Source organism: Mastigoproctus giganteus, chromosome 4 (assembly GCF_048544385.1).
Source record: "Mastigoproctus giganteus isolate SK-2022 chromosome 4, ASM4854438v1, whole genome shotgun sequence".
Taxonomy (NCBI): domain Eukaryota; kingdom Metazoa; phylum Arthropoda; class Arachnida; order Uropygi; family Thelyphonidae; genus Mastigoproctus; species Mastigoproctus giganteus.
The window spans coordinates 178,144,241-178,165,897 of record NC_143578.1 but is presented as its reverse complement, the minus strand read 5'-3'; the positions used below and the strand labels follow the sequence as shown (position 1 = coordinate 178,165,897).

The window sequence follows — 21,657 nt, the reverse complement described above, 5'->3', positions numbered from 1 at the left end:
CTCAGTGATGTCAATAATATTTTTTTGATCTTGAGTTTTTTCCTCACTCTGTACACTGACACTCTTGAGATGCTTGTGTGGAACTGGTTCATTATGCCCTAAGATTTTTTTTTTTTTTTTTTTTGTCGTTGCAGCAAACCTATGTGACTTCCTTGCACATTATAGCAAATACTAAGTAGCCAATTTACTATAAAAAAAAAAAATCAAATCAAATCTTGAGGTACTTGATTGTCATCTTAATTCAACATTTTGCCAACTCTTTTCTTGGGATAGAAATCTAATTTTTTGGAAACATTCTTTGCAGTTTTCTTCAGTGTACTACTTAATAGTCATTTTCCTTGGCATATTTTTCGTCAGTCGGAATTGGATGTCATTGCACAGTAACTTCTCTTCTGAACTAAAAAATAACTTTGTTGATGGGTACATAGAATGTTGGGGTTAATGATTATATCATCACTCAGTTATAATGTCAAGAATATTACAACTCCCCTCAATAACAGAATTTGACTATATTAGCATTATCATTTGTAGAGGCTTATGATGAAAGAAAGCTAGCTTATATAGCAACAGCCAGGGGGGGGGGGCCTCATTTCACCTATCCATTCATTCCAAATATTTGTCTAGTTCTGCTTTGAATTTATTTAAGCTATCAACTTCCACAATGACAGATGGAAGTTTGCTCCAGCAATCAACTACCCGTTGGCTAAAGAAAAATTTCCGCACATCTATTTGACAGCTATCTTTCCTCAATTTCAGTTTATGCCCCCTCAGGTTTGTAATCTGAGCAAGAGGAAGAATCCCATCAGCATTGAGCTTACTCAATCCATTCAAGGCCTTATTTAGCATTTTAGCATTAGTAGAGGCATATGATGCAAGAAAGCAAGCTTATTCAGCATCAGCCAAAAAAAAAAAAAAAACCACTCCCATTTCACCCCTCCGTTCGTTCGAAATACCTGTCCAGTTGAGCTTTAAATTTGTTTAGGCTATCAACTTCAACAACAAATGATGGAAGTCGGTTCCACCAACCAACCACCCGCTGGCCAAAGGCAAGAAAGCAAGCTTATTCAGCATCAGCCAAAAAAAAAAAAAACCACTCCCATTTCACCCCTCCGTTCGTTCGAAATACCTGTCCAGTTGAGCTTTAAATTTGTTTAGGCTATCAACTTCAACAACAAATGATGGAAGTCGGTTCCACCAACCAACCACCCGCTGGCCAAAGGCAAATTTCCGCACATCTATCCGACATCCGTCCTTCCTCAATTTGAATTTATGCCCTCTGAGGTGATTATTCTGAGCAAGATGAAGAATCCCATTGGCATTGAGCATGCTTAAACCATTCAAAGCCTTATACACCTCTATCAGATCACCTCACCGGTGCCTAGTCTCCAGACTCTGTAATTTGCAAAACTTAAGCCTTTCTTCGTAAGAGCAACCCTTTGTTCCATTCACTAATCTTGTTGCCCTTCTCTGTACCCGTTCCAGCAGCTCTACATCCTTCTTGAAATGAGGCCTCCAGACCTGTATACAGTACTCAAGATGTGGCCTAACCATTGCCTTATACAAGGGAATAATCACCTCCTTATCCCTGCTAGAAAAATTCCTGTGTATCACTGACAAGACACCATGAGCTACTCTTGCAGCTCGTCTGCACTGCTCAGAGAACTTCATATCTGCCTGCACAATTACCCCCAGGTCCTTTTCATTCTCCACCACTGTCAGTGTAGTACCGCAGAGTTGATACGTTGCTCTGGGGTTACTGTTTCCCATATGCAGTACTTTACATTTGTCAATGTTAAACTTCATTTGCCACCTCTCAGCCCATCTGTTCAACCTTTCCAGATCCTGTTGCAGCAGCATAGCGTCAGTAGTGTCCTTAACAACCCTGCCAACCTTTGTATCATCTGCAAACTTGGACATTAAACTTGATATCCCATCATCAATATCATTCATAAACACCGAAAACAACAACGGACCCAACACTGAACCCTGAGGAACTCCACTAATAACATTAGTCCACGTTGAGCAGTGTCCATTGATTACCACTCTCTGTCTTCTGCCACTCAACCATCCCCTTATCCATAGCAGCAATTTGCCTCCAATGCCACACTGTTCCAATTTGTGCAGCAGTCTTCCATGTGCAACAGTATCAAAAGCCTTTCTAAGATCCAAATATATAATATCAAAGTTATTCCCTGCATCCAGTTCTTTTATGACTACATCATAGTATCCAATCAAATTGGTCAGGCAAGACCTGCCCTTAACAAAACCGTGCTGCGTCTGAGCTATAACTGAATTCTTGTCTAGATGATCCTGCAGTGCTTCTTTAACCAGTGCCTCCATTAATTTACCTGGAACAGAAGTTAAACTAACAGGTCTATAATTACTTGTGTCAGCCTTTGATCCTCCTTTATGAATTGGGGTTACATTTGCACATCTCCAGTCTATGGGTACCTCCCCTGAGTCCAAAGAAGCTCTCATAATTATGGCTAGGGGTTTGCTTACTTCCTTTGCTGCCTCCTTTAATATAACTGGATAGATCCCATCCACCCCAGGTGCCTTTTTTATGTTTATCCTCAACAATCTCTCCTCCACTTTCCTCTCAGTTATTACAAAATCATCCAGCTCACTGCCAATGTTTACTTTACCTACATCATTCTCCTTCCTGAATAACTTCTCATACGTGAATGTAGATGCAAAATACTCGTTTAGATTGTTAGCCACCTGAGCAGGATCCTCAACTGTTGAACCATCAATATCCAGTGGACCAATCTGATTCATCCCTTTCCTTCTCGAGTTTAAATAAGTAAAGAACTCTTTTATGTTTTTCTTTGCATCCTTTGCCAAGGATTTTTTGTAGTCTGCCTTTGCCTGCCTAATCTCCTTTGTGACTTGGTTACAGACCAACTTATATCTACCATAGGCTTCCATGTCACCCATTAATTTGTATGTATCCCATGCATTTTTCTTCTCTGCCACATGTCTCATTAGTTCATCTGACAACCATTTAGGCCTAAACCTTGAACAATATTTCTTAGTTGGTATGTAAAGCCTGGTAGCCTCCAAGATTAGTTCCTTGAATGCTTCCCATTTTGAGTTTGCTGTTGGTAACATCATCAGTTGGTCCCACTGTATAGAATTTAAATACTGTCTCAGACCATCATAGTCGCCTTTACGAAAACAAAAACCCCTCCCTTTACCTCTGATGGTAGTTACCTCCTTGAGTAAATCCCACTTCAACACTGTGATCACTGCCACCTAGTGGTTCATTTATCTGCAGATTCTTAATGCATGAAGAATCACTACTGATAATCAGATCAAGAGTATTGCTCCCTCTTGTTGCCTCACGAACATGCTGATGTAGAAAACAATCATCCAATAAATTCACAAAAGCCTTGCTAGTGTGCGAGTGACCAACCCACAAATTCCAGTCAATATCTGGGAAATTAAAATCCCCCATTATAAGACTCTCTGATTTACTGGCCCACTCTATTTCCCTGTACAATATCTTATTATACTCATCAGAGTCATTAGGCCTATAGCACACTCCTACTCTCAATTTTGATTTCCCTATGCTTATGTCACACCAAACTGATTCGACACTGCCCTGTCCATCGATGTTGACTGGCTTCACTTCCTTGGACTTTATGTGTTTCTTAATTAATAGCATAAACCCTCCTCCTCTCCTGTCCTGTCTATCCTTTCTATGCACATTGTATTCCCCAAATTCCAGTTCCGCATTACTTATATCTGTGTGACGCCACGTCTCTGATATCCCAACAATATCTGCCTTTCATGTTTTGAGCAATACCTCAAATTCATCAAATTTATTTACCAAACTCCTAGCATTGGTGTACACGCAGGTATACATGCACCTGTTTCTATTCTTAGGTACCCTAACACAACCCATGTGTTTACTTGTACCGCAATGACTCCCAGCAGTCTCTGAAATATCCTGCATCTTGTTTTTCAGGCTTCTGCTCATTTCAATAGAAGCAGTGCAAGAATCACTTCCACCTCTGCCAGTGGCTACTGTTAATCTATTAGTCCTTGTATCCCCCCCCCCAACTAGCAGTTTTCCGACCCACCTAACACTGCCTCGACAGCATCAGCAAAAATTCTTGCACCCTTTCTATTTAAGTGTATCCCATCCCTATAGAAGCAATCTCTCCTGTTAACAAGTACAGTCCAGGCTGAAAAAAATTCTACCCCTTGAGCCTTGCACAATCCCTCCAGGGCCGAATTGATCGACAAGGCTCTCATCATATACTCCCTCCTATCGTGTCTGGGCAGAATTGCAGACACTTTCAAATTCAACCCTAATTCATGGCTTTTTTTCAACAGTGACCTGTACTTGCTAAGTAATTCCGCCGGTCTCCTACTCTTAATATCATTAGTGTTATACACTTCAATCAGATCGCCTCGCAGGTGCCTATACTCTAGACCCTACAGTTTTCAGAACTTAAGATTTTCTTTGTAAGATCACCTCTTTGTTCCCTTCACCAGCCTTGTTGCCCTTCTCTGTACTCGTTCTAGCAACTGTGCATTCTTCCTAAAATAAGGCTTCTAGACCTGTACCCAGTACTGAAGGTGTGGCCTGGTCATTGCCTTATACAAGGGGATAATCACCTCCTTATCCCTGCTCCCAAAATTCCTGTATATATCATTGACGAGACCTCATGACCTGCTCTGGCAGCCTGTCAGCACTGCTCAGTGAACTTCATATCTGACTGCACAATTACCCCCAGGTCTCTTTCATTCTCCACTACATTTCTCTGGGTTACTGCTACCCATATGCAGTAATTTGCACTTGTCAATATTAAACTTCAGTTGCCACTTCTCATGCCATCTGCCCAACTTTTCCAGATCCTGTTGCAGCAGCATGCTGTTATTAACAACCCTCCCAACCTTTGTATCATCTGCAAAGTTGGACATTAAGATTGATATACCTTCATCAATATCATTAATAAATATACAAAACAACAATGGGGCCCAACACCGAACCCTGGGGATCTCCACTAATAACATTAGTCCACAAAGAGCAGTAAGCCGACCGGGCTAGCCGAGTGGGTAAAGTACCTGCCCGGCAACCCAAAGGTCGCGGGTTCGATTCCCGCCTCGGGCTTGGATCAAAGTACTGCAAAAAAAACCTTGGGAGGTGCAATATGGCCACAGAAGCCGATGCGCCAACAACTACCAAATCAAAAAAAAAAGAGCAGTATCGATTGATTTACTACTCTGTCTTCTCCCACTCAACCATCCTTTTATCCATTGTAGCAACTTGCCCTTAATGCCATACTCCTCCAATTTGTACAGTAGTCTTCTATGTGCAACAGTATGAAAAGCTTTCCTGAAATCCAAGTATATGATATCAAAATTATATTTTGCATCCAAGTTCCTTTGTGACCACGTCATAGTATCGAATCAGATTGGTCAGACAAGACTTCCCCTTAACAAAACTCATTCAGTATGTCAGCTTCCAGAGCAGAATCATCAATATCAATAGACCAATCTGATTCATACCCTTCCTTCTAGAGTTTACATAAGTAAAGAAGTCTTTACTGTTTTTCTTTGTATTCTTTGCCAAAAATTTCTCGTAATCTGCTTTTGCGTGCCTAATCTTCTTTGTCACTTGATTACAGATTATCTTATATCTACCGTAGGTATCCATGTCTCCTGATAAATTGATAAGTTATTGCCTTAAGCAGTTAATTAATTGATAAGGCAATAACTCTATTTTCCATTTCTATTAATTGAAGAGAAAAAAAAAATTATATATATATATATAAATTAATTTTTAAGTAAACAAAACAAATGCACCTAAAATGTAATGTACTGCATACATTAACTAACTTGCTTTTCAGAGATTTTTCATTTCTGTAAGGAAACACATTTTAAGAAAATAAAAACTGAGTTGAAAAGACTGTTCTCGTTCTGGATATCGATCTCTCATTATGAGTTGTGAGGAACTTCAAGAAGTAAACAAAAGCCATATTTTTACCACGAAATATAACCACCTTGATCTAGGCTATAGATCAATGTGTCCTTGAATGTCTAAAGAGATGACATAGTGGAAGTTTTTGAGTTCAATATTTGGAAAAAAAAAAAAAAAAAACATTAAACACAAATACAGACCTTATAGAATCATGAAGTCATCAACATCAAAGACATGTTTACAATAATAGTACTAGCATGGAATGAAATTTGAAGTTCAATGTTTACAAAATCGTAGAAAAACTGGCCTGACATTGACAGTGTTAATGAAGTTCCTGAATTACAAGAAGATAATGAAGGTTCAAGTGTCATGATTCAAGTGTAATGAAGATTCAAGACAATGGATTCAAGTGTTTTTCAACAAATTGGTGATGATTGGAAAATGAAATTATGGATGATGCAGAAATTATGTACACCATGACAGAAACAAATGGATCTAAACATAAAGAAAAGAGGTTGAATCAAATCTAGGGCCAAAAGTGCCCTAGATACACCTTTACATTATCTCGAACAACAACATGATTTAACAATATCATGTTTATATTAAAAAATAAAAAAATAAAAGTGGAGACGCTATGCTGTGAAAGTCATATTTAATCATCTGAACAGGTGGAAGTTACTGATTTTGTGTAAATGAATGCCCACATACTTATGTTTTTAATGAAAAAAAAAATTGTTAAGGTACACAAGTATATGTTTTTATGGTTCCTGCTTTAACCAACCACTGCTAGTTCCACTCACTTTGGATAAGAGGGCTTCTATTGTATTCATTAATTTTGTAGAACAGTAAATCGTTTTTTGCATACAGCCATTAATAGATCATCTAAGGTATGATTTTAATTCACTGGAAGCTGTTTATAATAGGGAATAATAATCGGTGTTGAAATAAATAAATAAATAAAAAAAGTAAGTATTAGTGTTCAATGTTTTGAGTAATTTCATTAAGTACAAATAAACTGAACTTTTTATACTTGAGGTTATCAAATGTTCACTTTAATCATAATTAACTTAAAGTGCGCACTTGATTTAACCATTTGTAATTCCCACACCATATTAAAATATATGTTAAAAATAGTTTTAAGTAATCTTAGCTTTTTGGGGCTCACCTCAGTTTCCTTTTTAGCTTGCTGCTGAGCCATAAAGGATATTCAGGTGGTTTGAGAAACACTGCTCTACAGCATAATGCAATTACTATATTTTATCTTTCATTTCTTTTTCTATTTTTTAAAACTAGGAATTGGCAGAAATCCATACTGGATTTCATAGTGAGTTATACAAGGCATGTACATCTAGCCAGTATAAGATCAGTGATTGCTTCCTTCACTGGAAAGAGAAGTTTATTATTTATGGAGAATACTGCTCAAATCTTCCCAAAGCCCAGGAACGTATTGATGAGCTTTGTAATAAAAATGAAATAATTAACCAGTCTGTCTTGGTAAGTAATAGTTAATTTGAAATACAAGAATTCCTTGCTTAATGTTATAGACATTTCAGTGAAAACATAAAGGCAAAATGCATGTAAATGAATGGATAAAGTTTTCCTTTAAGGTGTAATGTGGAAGGTGGGTGGGGTCGAAGTGTGTATTTGATTTTTTTTTTTAATTCATTTGCTAGTTTCCTCCCTCTGTTTTGTGCCCTTTTTTTATTGATTATTAAAAATTGCTGAATATACCCACTAAATTATTATATGGAAATGCTTATGACATGGTGGTTACTTTCCCTTGTACTTTAAAAATGCGTGATGCAGATCAAAATATATTTAATATATCATACAAAATTACATCATTAAAATGAATAAACCTTTTAATAAGTAAAATGACAGACCAGGAATATAGAAACTTTGAAATGTATGTTCCTTCTGCTTAAGCAGCAGTCATAAGTTGGCTATGGTGACGTCAGCATAAGTGTTCAGAATATATAGTTAATCCATAGTATGCCTGTTAAATGTTGGTTAAACATCATCGTTCATTTCTGTTAATTTCCATGAGTGAGTGTAAAGATATGACTATAAAAAAAAGTGTTCAGCATGACAAGAACTGTGTGGTCTTTTCCAAGTATACAGTAGTGCTCTTTTCTTAACTCTATTACCATTTTGGTACAACGTCAAAAGCACCAGAAGAACCTGGTCCACAATCATTCTTACACATACCCGAAAGTAACAGAGCCCTCAAGGTTGATAGAACTAGGACCATGTCTTCATAACATTGCATAAACACCAGATCATTCAACTCGCACTGAGTATTAGATAGATTGCTGGTATTCCTCATCATATGGTAGAACTAGACAGATGGCACTACTGAATCTATTAATTTTTTTTTTTTGCATTTATAGTGGCAAACTATGTCACTAGTCATCAACTGGTGGAATACCACCACTTTGCTTATTGGAGGCTTGAAATGGTGGTCTCCATGTCTTCAGAGCAAACATCCGGCAGCCCTCCCCCATCTCTTCCATCATGCAGTATGATTGTCTTTTGTGGTGTGGTTATGTTGGACCTCATGGCAAATCCAATGTTCCTTACTTTTCGAGGGTACAGCTCAAATAGTGTTCACAGGCTGGCTGTTAGGTAGTCCACCGGACTAAACCTATTGGTAATTATCTATGAGGCTTCTGGATCAGCTAATGTATAATCTCGTTGCCTCTACTCTGCCAGATAGTGACTGGAGGGAGTCCAAGTAGTGTGTATGCAGGGAGCATTGTTGAGGCAATATTATGTCAAGGAGCTGGGTATATTCTTGCCACTTGTACACCATATCCAAAAATTTCGCTATTTCTTACAGTATGTCCTCCCCACCTTTTCTACTACTGAATATATCATGAATTGTCAAACTAATAGAACAAATTTATCTGTGAAAAAAATACTTCCTTGTTCATTTCACAAATATACATACATGTTCTCTCTTTGATCCCTCTTTGTGAACTGGGGACACATTTGCACATCTCCAGTCCACGGGGACCTTCCCCGAATCCAAGGATGTGCTCATAATTATGGCCAAGAGTTTGCTTACTTCCTTTGCTGCCTCCAGTAATATAATTGGGTACATCCCATCCGGCGCCTCCGTAGCCAGGTGGGAAGGAGCAGCAGTGCATAGCACACACTTCTTGATTAGACCGGGGTTCGAGTCCGTCACCACCAAATACGGAGGATGCGGAAAGGTCAGAGAATGACCACCACATTTCCCGGAGCAATATGGCCTTAGTTGCTAATGCTCCTAAAAACCAAACAACAAACAAACAAAACAAACATCCCATCCACCCCAGGTCCTTTCTTATGATTATCTTCAACAATTTCTCTTCCACTTTCCTCTCAGGTATTGCAAAATCGTTTAGCTGTCTTTCAGTTTGATAAACTTCTGGCAACCCCCTTTCCTAAAGAATCCCTTATGTGTGAATGTAGATGCAAATACCTCAATTTGTCGGCTATAGACATCTTTGCTGTTTTTCATTACATCTTTTGTGAAAGATTTCTCATAACCTGCTGTTGCTTACCTAACCTCCTTTGTGACTTGATTACGGACTAATTTATATGTACCATAAGCTTCAGTATAATCTGATAATTCATATGCATCCCATGCACTTGTCTTTTGTGCTGTATGTCTCAATAGTTCATCTGACATCTAAGTCTCTCTACAACCATTCTTTAAAATACATGATCTCTCTTGTTCTACAAAATTAGATGATAATTTATTCTAACAATTAGTAATATTTTGGGCCAAAGACCTCTCTCACTTCTCTTTCTTCCAAACCAGTGTGAACACGTACCTCGACATCCATTCACAGTTCAATTTCAGACTTTCGTAACTAACTTTTCCTCTTCATTTATCCCTTCAATTTTTGTTCTTTGGAACCTTCCTTCAAATCTGTTTCCTTAAAATTACAGTCTGCAGAAATTAGAGTCTAACCTTTTCAGAGTCTACTTTCAATGAAGTTCTCACATAGATAGATATCTGGTTTCAATTTTGCATCTCACAACACTGAAGTTTCTTTCATAGGAATGCTTCTTTATATCAGTAACTGATTTTTTTTTTTTTTTGTACTTTATTTTACTTTTTCCAGCTGATCCACATCCTTCTTGAAATGGGGATTTCAAACCTGCATGCAGTGCTTGTCAACTTTACCAAGACTAGGAATAAATATCTCTGTCCCTAGTAGTAAAATTTCAAGTAAATTTTCACTGTTTAGAGATTATTTCATGTCATATTGTACAATTACTCCTGTCATTATCAAGTGCCTTAAGTTTGTTTTTTCCCAAGTAATATGATAATCTGGGAACCCTTATCCATACATATAACCTTACCTTTTCTCTTGTTCTGCTTATTGTCATTTTTCAAACTAACTTATTTCTCTATTAGACCCATTCATTTAGGTCTTGTTGAAGAATTTTTTTTTCAACAGTAACTAATTATCATATCTTACTGTTGCTTACCATTTTTCTAACCTCTGTATCTGCAGAAAACTTTGATATGATACTTGCTATGCCTACATCAACGTCATTAACAAATATCAAACATGGCAAATGGCACAGTACTGAATCCTGTAGAACTCTCAAGACCCGTGTCCAGTACTCACATATTTATAACCTCTTTGTGTTCTATCATTTAGCCAACTTTTTATACTCAATACCTTCTCACCAAAGGCATATTGTTACAATTTATACAAAAGACATTCATGCAGAGTACAGTATCAAAATGCTGTATGCATTACTAAAGTCAATGTATTGTCAGAATTACTCGTTGGGTATACAGCAATACCCCACATAGCACTGATAATTGGTACCGAAACTATTCCTTGTTACGTGAAACCGTGCTGATTGAGGTGTAATTATAATGGGTTTTAATTGAATGCGTACCAGAGAAACAGTCTATAAACAAATTATAATAAACCTATAAATAATTTGCACTTGATAGCCAATTAAAAGGATTTGAAAAAAAAAAAATATACTGCAAAAATTTAATTATGAGAAAATTATGAGAAGCATAAGAGATGAGAAAAAAGCATTATTTATTTAGGTATTTCAGTGAAGTCGTCTGTTCTTTTTCTCAGCATTCAAATTTTTGTAGCATCGAATCCCACCTTGTAAAATTTGCCGTATCTTAATGCTATGTTCAACATTCGGATATCCATTCGTAATCACCTCGCAGGTCATGTAAATCTCCCGAAAATCTTTCTCCAATTCTTCTGTTGAAAATTCTCTGGCTGTTGTTTGAACTTACGATTCAAAACCAGTGGGATCATTTGCCAAATGGGGCAAAACATGTTACCAAACAGAAGGCATGTTGTTGACAGTGATTTCTAGCCAAGATGCAGATATATTTTCGATCATATTTAAAGGGGTAAAAAATAAATTGTGAAATAAAAAGTTTGAAAAGCTATCACGTTGTCTCGTCATAATGGAATTAAGAATACCGAACACTATTGCATGTTGCCGCTGACTGCCTGAGGGGAGCTATTGGCATATATGCACATGTGAGACAATATAGTTGGCACCGCAGCATAACTAACACTTACCTAGGCTACAACAACACAGCATATATGTAAAGTACATGTCTAGGCAATTGAATGAGTTTTAATGTGTATAGTAAAATTTCAACTTAACTTAATCGAAAACCGTGCTGTTTGAAGCCGTGCTAAGCGAGGTATTGCTGTAGTGTGTTGTTTTTTTTTTTTTTTTTTTTTTTTTAGTTTATCAGAGTAGATATAATTTTCAAGTGCCTTAACTTAATAATTCCATGCTTTGTTTCTGAGATAATTCCATTCCTGTTCAGATGATCCTGAATACATTCTTGGATTTCCTAATTTTCCTTGTGACAGAAGTTAAACTTAACAGGTGGGTAATTATTGGCTTTTTCCTAGAGCCACCTTTGTGAATTGGAAAGACATTTGCACATCTCTGGGATTTTACCAAGTTCACAAGAGAAATAATTTCTCCAATCCATTTTCAGAGATCATATAGTTGTGCAGTTCCTGACAACTGTTATGTTGATCAGCAGTAATATCTAGCCTAGAAGGATACAAACATGTATTTGTTGATGCAAAAAATTTATTTAGTTCATTAGTTCATTTATCAAGGCTTATCCTGTACTGGACCAGTATGGTTTTGTTCCTTCCAAGTATTCATATGCGCAAAAAAAAAATTGTTCGTTGTTGTCCTTTGCCCTCTTTGCCAGCACCTTTTTGAAATCTACCTTCACATTTTCTACTTCTTCAGTAACCTTATTACGAATTAATTTGTACTTATTGTAGTGTTTAGTGTCTCTCAATAATTTATGTTCACGTCATGTGACTTTCTTTTGTTTCTCACTTTTTCTGTTCAGTAGTTATCCACTTTGATCTAGGCTTCAAGCAATAATGCTTTAAAGATTAAAAAAAAAAAAAAAAAAAAAAAAAGAATAACTTTTAAGATTATTTATTTGAATATTTTTTTTTTTTAGCATTTACACTTATGGGATTCACTAACTGTTCTCATTAAATAGAATTCAAATAATGCATAATTCCGTTGTAATTTCTCCTGAAAAAAATTTCCCAGCTATATCCAATTTTAATACATGATAATCATTACCTACTAATGATTTCTTAATACAGAAGTTCTAATTTTCATTTGAATTCTTAGGGCGTCTTTGTAGCCAGGTGGGAAGGAGCAGCAGTGCGTAGCACATGCTTCTTGATTAGACCAGGGTTCGAGCCTGTCACCACCAAATAGAGGATGCGGAAAGGTCAGGGAATGACCACTGCATATTCCTGGAGCAATATGGTCTTAGTTGCTAATGCTCCTAAAAACCAAATAACATAAACATAAACTTGAATTCTTAGTAAAAGTGTTGTAAAGAATATTGTTCTTTCTTGTGGCATCTTTATATAAGAAGCAGCCAACTAATCAATTAAGAAATATATAGCTGCTGTAGAAAATTGAATTGACCTTCTCCTTTCCTCCTGATAATAGTTTCTTTCTCCTACTCCATTTGTCTGCAATCAAGTTGGCCCATGAACACGCTTGTTCAGATAATACACAATACTAAAAGATGATATTAAAGAGCATATTATATGAACTGGTGCATATGGCAATTGTGACAAAAGGAATTAACATACTAATGAGTCCTCTCCTCAACTTACTACAACTGCATACTGTGATACATTGATGACTTTTTTTGGCATATTTTTATTATTAAAATATTTAAAAGCACCTTAATACCATTAAGCGATTTAAAAAAAAAATTGTAATCGATTAATGTGGTTGTTTTACAGCATTTTGAAGCTTCAGCAGTGTTCGGGAAGAATTTATCCTCATGTAGTAATAGTAACTTCTTTTTTTATACTAGATTTCCCTTGTAAATAAAAATATTTTTGAAGTTAGAATTGTGGCTTTCAAATTAGTTTGTATATATAGTACCAAGGAATTTAGCTTAACTAAATTTGTTAATTAAATGGATTCCATTTAATTCACTACATGTCATAGTTAATTCTGTGACTTTATATTTCAGAGGTGTCAGCTTGAGGCTAATGATGGGAAATTTAAACTAAGAGATCTCCTTTCAGTACCTATGCAGAGGGTATTAAAGTATCATCTATTATTAAAGGTAATAATTTTGTTGTATTTCCTTAAAATTTTGATAATTAAAGTCCAATTGAAATGTCTAAACTTTACTCTCTGGATGAATTACACCCGTAGGTAAAAATAATGCATCCTCCTTCATTCAACAATATATATAAATATTGACTATAAAATATTTAAGGGCAAGAGCCTCAAGTTATATGGTTTAATTTGTAGCCATCTACCAAAGTAGTTATATTGGCATCATTTTAATTATATCTCATATTGTGAATACCTTCATGAGAGTTGCCATGATATTGTACTGCCTCGAATAAGTAATGCTTCACCAGTGGAGAAAACTAATGTTGCTTATTTTAGGCAGATGCCACCACCCAGATGGCACTATTTTGAGGCTTATTGGCTTCTCTTTGGTAGGTGGGCAGGTACCCTCGTGTTCCAATAGTGACAACCCAGTTTGAAGTATCTCCACAACATGAGAGATGCCTGATGGTGTACAGTAGTGTAGACTATAAAGTATTTAAGGGCAAGAACCTCAAGCTATTTGGTAGAACAAATAACATATAGATTAGTGCAATTGCATCAGTTTAAGGTGGTAGTATCTGCCGAGAATAAGTAACATTAGTCTTCTCCACTGGTGAAACATTACTTATTCAAGGTAGTACAATATCATGGCAATTCATTGTGATGATGTTCACAATATGAGATATAATTAAAACAATGCCAATTTAACTACTTTGATAGATTCTTCTTCTTTAATGCTGCCGAATGGCGTTTGCGACTTCGTTTTGATATTGTTCTCTGTCTAGCGCTGCGTGTAGAACTATCATTGAAGTTTTCAAGGGAAGGATAATCCAAGTAGTTTCCCGTTGCTTTCTTGGATCACAATTTAGTTGAAAAGGTCGTGTGTGGACCTTTTGAAACGGGTTTCGTCTGACGTCTCCACTGAAACCTTTCCGCCATGGGAGGCCCTTCTGGGAACATATATCTTTCGGTGCTTTAGTAGTTTAACAAATTAAACTACTAAACCTGCCGCAGCCATATAAATGGAGTAGCTCTTATTCAGTGATGAAGCTGCCTCGTGATGTCATAATTTTACGCAATTTATGCCGAATTTCTAGTCACCACTGACCAAGCAGGTGGCACTGCTGTAGTTTTATCTCCTGGAAACATCCAAATGGCTGACTCGGTAAAATTACTGTGACCTTGAAAATACCAATAATGTATAACTCAGCAAAACGTGAGTATTTTTAAATACAATTTGGTATCCTGAAAACTTCTACATCAAAGCTATCATGTAGCACAACTATTCTACTAAGAATTCCCAGTGACTGATTATAGTTCCTTAAAAATTTAATGACCTTGAAATTTCTAATGTCCGAACATAATAATGATAACCATTTTAAAAAAGTTCAGTCCGAAAAATAAAACCACGTTTAGGTCCCAAATCTTAACCTATCACTCACCCACACTTATTTTATCTAAAATATAACTTCTTTTTGAGCAACACTCCCGAAAACCTTCTTTATTTATTAATTTTTAAGAGCGCACTAATTTAGCTAGCATACAGCTGGTGCCACCAGCGCCACTCCTTTGATAGATGGCTATGAATTAAACTGATGCAATTGCACTAACCTATATGTTATATAAGTATTGTTGAATGAATTGCAACTATAATGGAGTTATTCAGGCTCACCGGAATGGCCGTTATTAATGCAGTAAACTGCATCACTGGATGCTATATTCCTTTACTTGGTGTCCCTTCTCTGTCACCATATTTTAGTGCAAGTCATATTGGAATGCCAAAATAAGATCTGGTCCCCTCCCCTTTCATTGACAGAAGTCTTTGTTAGATGGACTGCAAAACTAGTAATCTAGCCAACCTCGTGGTCTGCCAGACTAAAACAGCATAGAAACCGTAGGTCTGATTTTGTACATTTTCATAGATATATGAAAATGTACAAAATATTTACAGACAGGATAGGAATGGGGGGGGGGGATTAACCTTAGTTAAGAAGCACATAAAATCTAAGGGGTGCATCCAGTTGATATGGGTAGCCAGTGCAATGTTCAGTCAGTTTGCAAATTTGTGTGAAATAAGGATAGTGATTATCCATGCACTAAGAATCTACAGATAAAAGAACCACTAGGTGGCTGTGATCAGTGATTTGGAATTTACTTAAAGATGTAACTGCCATCAAGGGTACAGGGAAAAGTTTTTGTTTTTGTAAAGTGGTCTCAGACAATTTTTAAATTCTATACCAACTAATGATGTTATCATCAACAAATTCCGCTGACCGGGCTAGCCAGGTGGGTAGAGTGCCTGCCTGGCAACCCAAGGGTCGCAGGTTCGAATCCTGCCTCGGGCTTGGATCAGAGTAAAATGCAAAAACTTTGGGAGGTGCATTACGGCCACAGAAGCCGATGTGCCAACAACTAACCAAAAAAAAAAAAAAAAAAAAAAATCAACAAATTCCAAATGGGAAGCATTGAAGGAATTAATCATTGAAGCTACTAGGCTTTTCATACCAACTAAGAAATACTCTTAATGTTATAGACCTAAATGGATGTCAGATGAACTGATGAGATTTGTGGCAGAGAAGAAAAGTACATGGAATGCATATAATTTATTAAGTGATACAGAAGCCTCTCATAAACTAGCCTGTAATCAAGTAACAAACAGCTAGGTTAGCCAAATGAAGGCAGATTACAAGAAATCTTTGGGAAAGGATGCAAAGAAAAACAGCAACGACTTTTTTATTTATGTAAACACAAGAAGGAAGGGGATGAATCAAATTGACCCACTTGATATTGATGGTTCAACCATCGATGATCCTGCTCAGGTTGCTGACAAACTGAATGAGTATTTTGCATCTGTATTCACAAATGAGGAATTGTTTATGGCAGGGGATGCCAGAAGTTTATCAAACTGACAGCGAACTAAATGATTTTGTAATAACTGAGAGAAAAGGGGAAGAGAAATTGTTGAAGCTAAACATAAGGAAGGCATGTAGGGTGGATGGGATATATCCAGTTATATTAAGAGAGGCAATGAAGGATGTAAGCAAACCCTTAGCCATAATTATGAGAGCATCCTTGGATTTAGGGGAAATTGTCTGTAGACTGCAGATGTGATAATGTATCCCCAATTCACAAATTGGGATCAAAGGATGACAGCTTCTAGATCCATTAGTTTAACTTCTGTTCCAGGGAAAATAATGGAGTCACTAGTAAAAGGAGTAATGCAAGATTATCTAGACAATACTGCAATTATACCTTAGAGACACCATGGGTTTGTTAAAGGTAAATCTTGTATGATCAGTTTGACTGGGTTCTTCGATGTGGTCACAAAGGAACTGGATGCGAAAAATAATTTTGATATCGCATACTTGGATTTCAGGGAAGCTTTTGATATTGTTGCACATAAAAAAAAAAAAAAAAAAATGCTGTAGAAATTGAAGCAGTGTGGCATTAATTGCAAGTTGCTGCTATGGATAAAGGGATAGTTGAGTGGAAGAGAACAGAGTGGTAATCAGTGGACACTGCTCTTTGGGCACTAATATTCCCAGGGTTCAGTGTTGGGTCCCATTGTTGTTTTTCTATATTTATCAATGATATCGATGAGGGCATATTAGGCTTAACATCCAACTTTGCAGATGATACCAAGGTTGGCAGGGTAAGCAGGGTGAGCTACTGCAACAATATCTAGGAATATTAAGTTGATAGGCTGACAAACGGCAATTGAACTTTAACATTGACAAATAAAAAGTACTGCATATGAGTAACGGTAACTTCAAAGTATCGTACCAGTAGTGTGGTTTCTACACTCATTTTAGTGGAAAATGAAAAAGGCCTGGGGGTAATTGTACAGTTGGATACGAAGCTCTCTGACATTGCAGACTTTTTGCCAGGATAGCTTATGGGGTTTTGTTGATGATATACAGGAATTTTGCTAGCAGGGATAAGGAGGTGATTTTCCCCCTTTGCCTGAATCCTGTCCTTCATGGCCTGAGGGACAGGATTCAGGTTGATGGACATGTCGAAATGGTGCTTGGTAGCTCTGGCGTCCCACACTCTAAATTCTAGGCTAATGCCAGAGAAATCTGGCTTGTTTTCCATTCATGACAACCCATGGATACTGGGAGAGGGATTGGAACCACCAGGATCTGGGCCTTGATCCTGGGCAAGCCACTATGGGATGGGTGGTGCCAAGTTGCCTTGCCTAGAATTAGTTGGCTAGTGGGCTTGCATGTGCAAATGCCTTGTTGTAGTGTCCTTGCAAATGGGAAATGTTGTGCAATAGAGCACAAAATTGCATAGTGTTCAGCTACAGACTCGCCTGTATTAACTCCAAGAAGAGCACCCTGCATATTCACAAGCATGCCAGTGGAAGGAAGAAAAAGAAATAGACTTAGGCAGACTTGAACATATTTATTACCAGGAGGCAAAAGAAGCAGTGAAACCACTAAATGCCAACAAATTTTCTTATGCCGAGAAGGTTGTGTTCCATTGGAACCCAAACCAAAATGATTATCCCAAAGAGTCATTTTCTCTCATTGCCACACTACTTATTAAGTTTGCAAAAAACCTTCACAGAAGGATCATTCAGCTGCTCCTCCTGTATATGTACTTCCTAATGCTCCACAGGATTAAAAGTGATAGAAAAAACTCAAGTACCTCCTGTAACACAAAAAAAAATATTGAGGTTGTTGGAGGTACCAAATGATTCAGTTGTAGAATCTTTGTGGAGGAAGAAATGGACACAGCACAGTATCCATTCTTCTTCAAGAAAATAAAGTCCAAGGTTGAGAAAAAGAAGTCCTTGTCATTTCAGAAGCTAAGTGAGTGATGGATCCACCAAGTCCAAATAATGGCAAATCGCAAATTTGGAATTGTCATGGATTCTAGCAAAATACTGATGACATTGAGGTCCTCCTGTAAAAGCATAAACCAGTTTCCATTTGCTTGCAGGAGATGAACTGGAAGGCAAATGAAAAATCCTTCCTTGCATAATATTATTATCATATGTAAGGATGGACTTCCTGTGGGAAGAGTTGATATTCTTATGGGCAATCAGACCCCATTTCAACCTATGCCACTTACCAACAATGTAAAAGTGATAGCAATTTGCTTTATGGTAGTGTTTTTAATAATTGTTCCATCTATTTCCCACCTGGGATTGACATGCCCCAGGCAGACCTTGATGAGCTTATTATGCAGTTGTCTTCTGCCTTACTTCTTTGGGATTTCAATCGGCTTACTACCACTGCGCAGTAGTGCTGACATTAATAGTAAGAAATGTGTTATCTGGTCTCTCTCTTCTAAATATGGAACTAACACCTTCCCCATGTCTACCCTTATATTCTTTCTATTTGTTCCCATTCTCTCCTTCCTTCACTTCTTTTAGTAGCTAGAGGAGAACCCATGTGGAAGTATTCACTTCCCTGTGATAACTCCTTACTTATTGGGAGATTGTATCCTCCTTTTAGGTTATCCTAGTGGAACAATTAGGCTGACTGGAATGCCTTCCAGCATTTTGCAAAGTTTAATATCACTACAGTCAGTCAGGAGTTTATCAGTGATATAGTGATATACGTGAGGACCTCACTGGACTCCTGAGAGATTACCTTGGATTGGCAAAGCGCCAGTGTATTGCCAATATATGAAGGTGGTTCAAGAGTGAAGTGGATAACTAGACCAGTCAGTCTGACTTCAGTGGTAGGGGAAATCATGGCAACAATGATCAAGAGTGTATTACTGTATCATTTAAATAGAAATGGAATTTTGAATGAAACACAATGGTTTTGTAAATGGAAAATCATATTTAATTAACCTGTTAACTATTTTGACAGTCACTCATGAGCTGGATGCAGGAAATAATTTCAACATTACTTGGATATCAGCAAAGCATTTAACTCTGTACTACATGTGGTTACTGTACAAGCTGGAATATGTTGGAATTGGAGGAAGATGCCTAGATGGTTGTAATTAATGCAACCGTCTAAGCATTGCAAGGATCAGTACTGGGACTACTGCTGTTTTTGATTTACCAATATGATACTGATGAAGGGGATACAGGGTGTGATGTCAAAGTTTGCAGACTATTCTATCGACAAAGTCGGTAGAGTAGTCAGTGGGTGCCAAGAAGAGCTTCTTCAGAATGACTTAAAATAGACTTCAGGGATGGTCAGAAAAGTGGTAGCTATGTTTTGTTGCCTCAAAATGCTGTTCCTCAAATGTAAATGTTATCCATTTACACTTGGAGAATAAGAATCCCAAAATAAATTGCATACTTTGTGCAGTTAGTTGAGTTAAAAAGAGTAAAGGAAGAATGGGATTTGGAAGGTATATGGCCAGACATGTTCTCTAATCAATATAGACAAGCAGTGGAGAGAGAGCCTGTGGTGTCCTGTTAGTCCATTTATTGATCATTTACTTGTAAAGATTGGGGGGCCTTAATCTCACTGTATAAGGCAGTTGCAAGATCACACTTTGAATATTGTATTCAAGTAGGGAGACTGTGCCTAAAAAAAAAAAACCAACTGGCTGACACATCTGGTTTTAGTTCAGGTGTGTCAACCTATCCATATTACAAAAAAAGTCACCCATTTTCCTGATGGAGTTAGTAGTAGTGGCATGTGATGCAAGAAAGGAAGTGTATGAGCTTATGCAGCATCAGCCAAAAAAAAAAAAAAAAAAATCGCACCATTCCCTCCAAATGCCTGTCCAGTTCCTCCTTAAATTTATTTAACCTATCAACCTCCACAATGACAGATGGAAGCTTGTTCCAGCAATTAACCACCCGCTGGCTAAAGGCAAATTTCCACACATCTATTCAACATCTGTCTTTTCTTAATTTGAATTTATGCCCCCTTAGGTTCATAATCTGAACAAGTGGAAGGATCCCATCAGAATTCAGCGTGCTCAACCCATTCAAGGCCTTATATACCTCAATCAGATCACCGTGCAGGTGCCTAGTCTGCAGCCACTGCAATTTGCAGAACTTAAGCCTCTCTTGGTAAGAGGATCCCTTCATTCCCCTCACCAATCTTGTTGCCCTTCTCTGTACACGCTCAAGCAAATCTACATCCTTCCTAAAATGAGGCCTCCAGACCTGTATGCAGTACTCAAGGCATGGCCTGACCATTGCCTTATACAGAGGGACAATCACCTTTGTATAAGGCAATGGTCCCAGTAAAACTAATCCTTTTAAACCAGAGTAGTATGCACTGGACCATTCCATTTTGCAGTTTGAATTTGTGGTTCATGATCTTGGAATTGACTAGTTACTTGGTTTCCTCAAGACTTTCAAGTTTTATTTGCATCTGTTGCCATTCCCCATTTCTTTGTGACTCAGATTTATTTAATAATGCACCAAGTTCGAAAATAAAGTAAGGAATTGTATTTGAACTGTGATTATCAACTAGATCACCCTTTGAATACATGCTACAGGCTATACAATGAACTTTTGACTAACATAGGAATTGCTTACAGCTATTTCCATCTGATCTTGTAGCGACTAGTATTGAGGTAAGAGTTAAACCAATAAAATATTTCAGAAGTAACTGTACAGAAATTAAAATTTACAAAATATTACAATAATTAAGCAGTTACCAAAACTTTATACTAGTGCACTTAAGAATTTAAGTTAATGAGGCCAAAATATAACTTAGCTTTAGAAGAGGTAAGAATTAAATTTATAAAATTACAGTGATTAAAATTTACAAGTTACTTAAACAAAGTAAGGAAAAACAAAACATTGTCAAACTCCAAATTTAATTTTCCTTTAATTCTCTTGCATATAATCTTACAGAGCTAACTAATGTGCGTGCACACACATCTGCTTTCTCTGAACTACCAGCTCTCTTGTACTTTTGTAACCATACTTCATAATACTTCAAAAGAATTAGTAGTACGTCAGTAAGAAACTTCAAATTGCACTTCAATTTTTTTTTTTATATGCTGGGTCAGAATTGTAAAAGTTTTAGTGCTCTTTGATTAAATTTAATTTTTCTCTGTTATAATGATATTATTGAAGTTATTCCATTTAATTCATGCATATATTCTCTCTTATGTATGTTATAGTGCAATAGCAAACAATTGTAGTAATTAAGTATCCA

The 21,657-nt window shown here is 37.0% G+C and overlaps 1 protein-coding gene across 1 annotated transcript in view; it reads left to right on the top strand.

Moving 5' to 3' along the window:
* The window catches only part of LOC150087223 (proto-oncogene vav-like), a 433,316-nt gene that overhangs the window by 198,875 nt on the left and 212,784 nt on the right, over nt 1-21,657 (top strand). The window contains exons 8-9 of the mRNA XM_090371895.1: nt 7,226-7,426; nt 13,470-13,565. Of these exons, the coding sequence (XP_090228021.1) occupies nt 7,226-7,426; nt 13,470-13,565 (297 nt within the window). The remainder of the gene's footprint in view (nt 1-7,225; nt 7,427-13,469; nt 13,566-21,657) is intronic.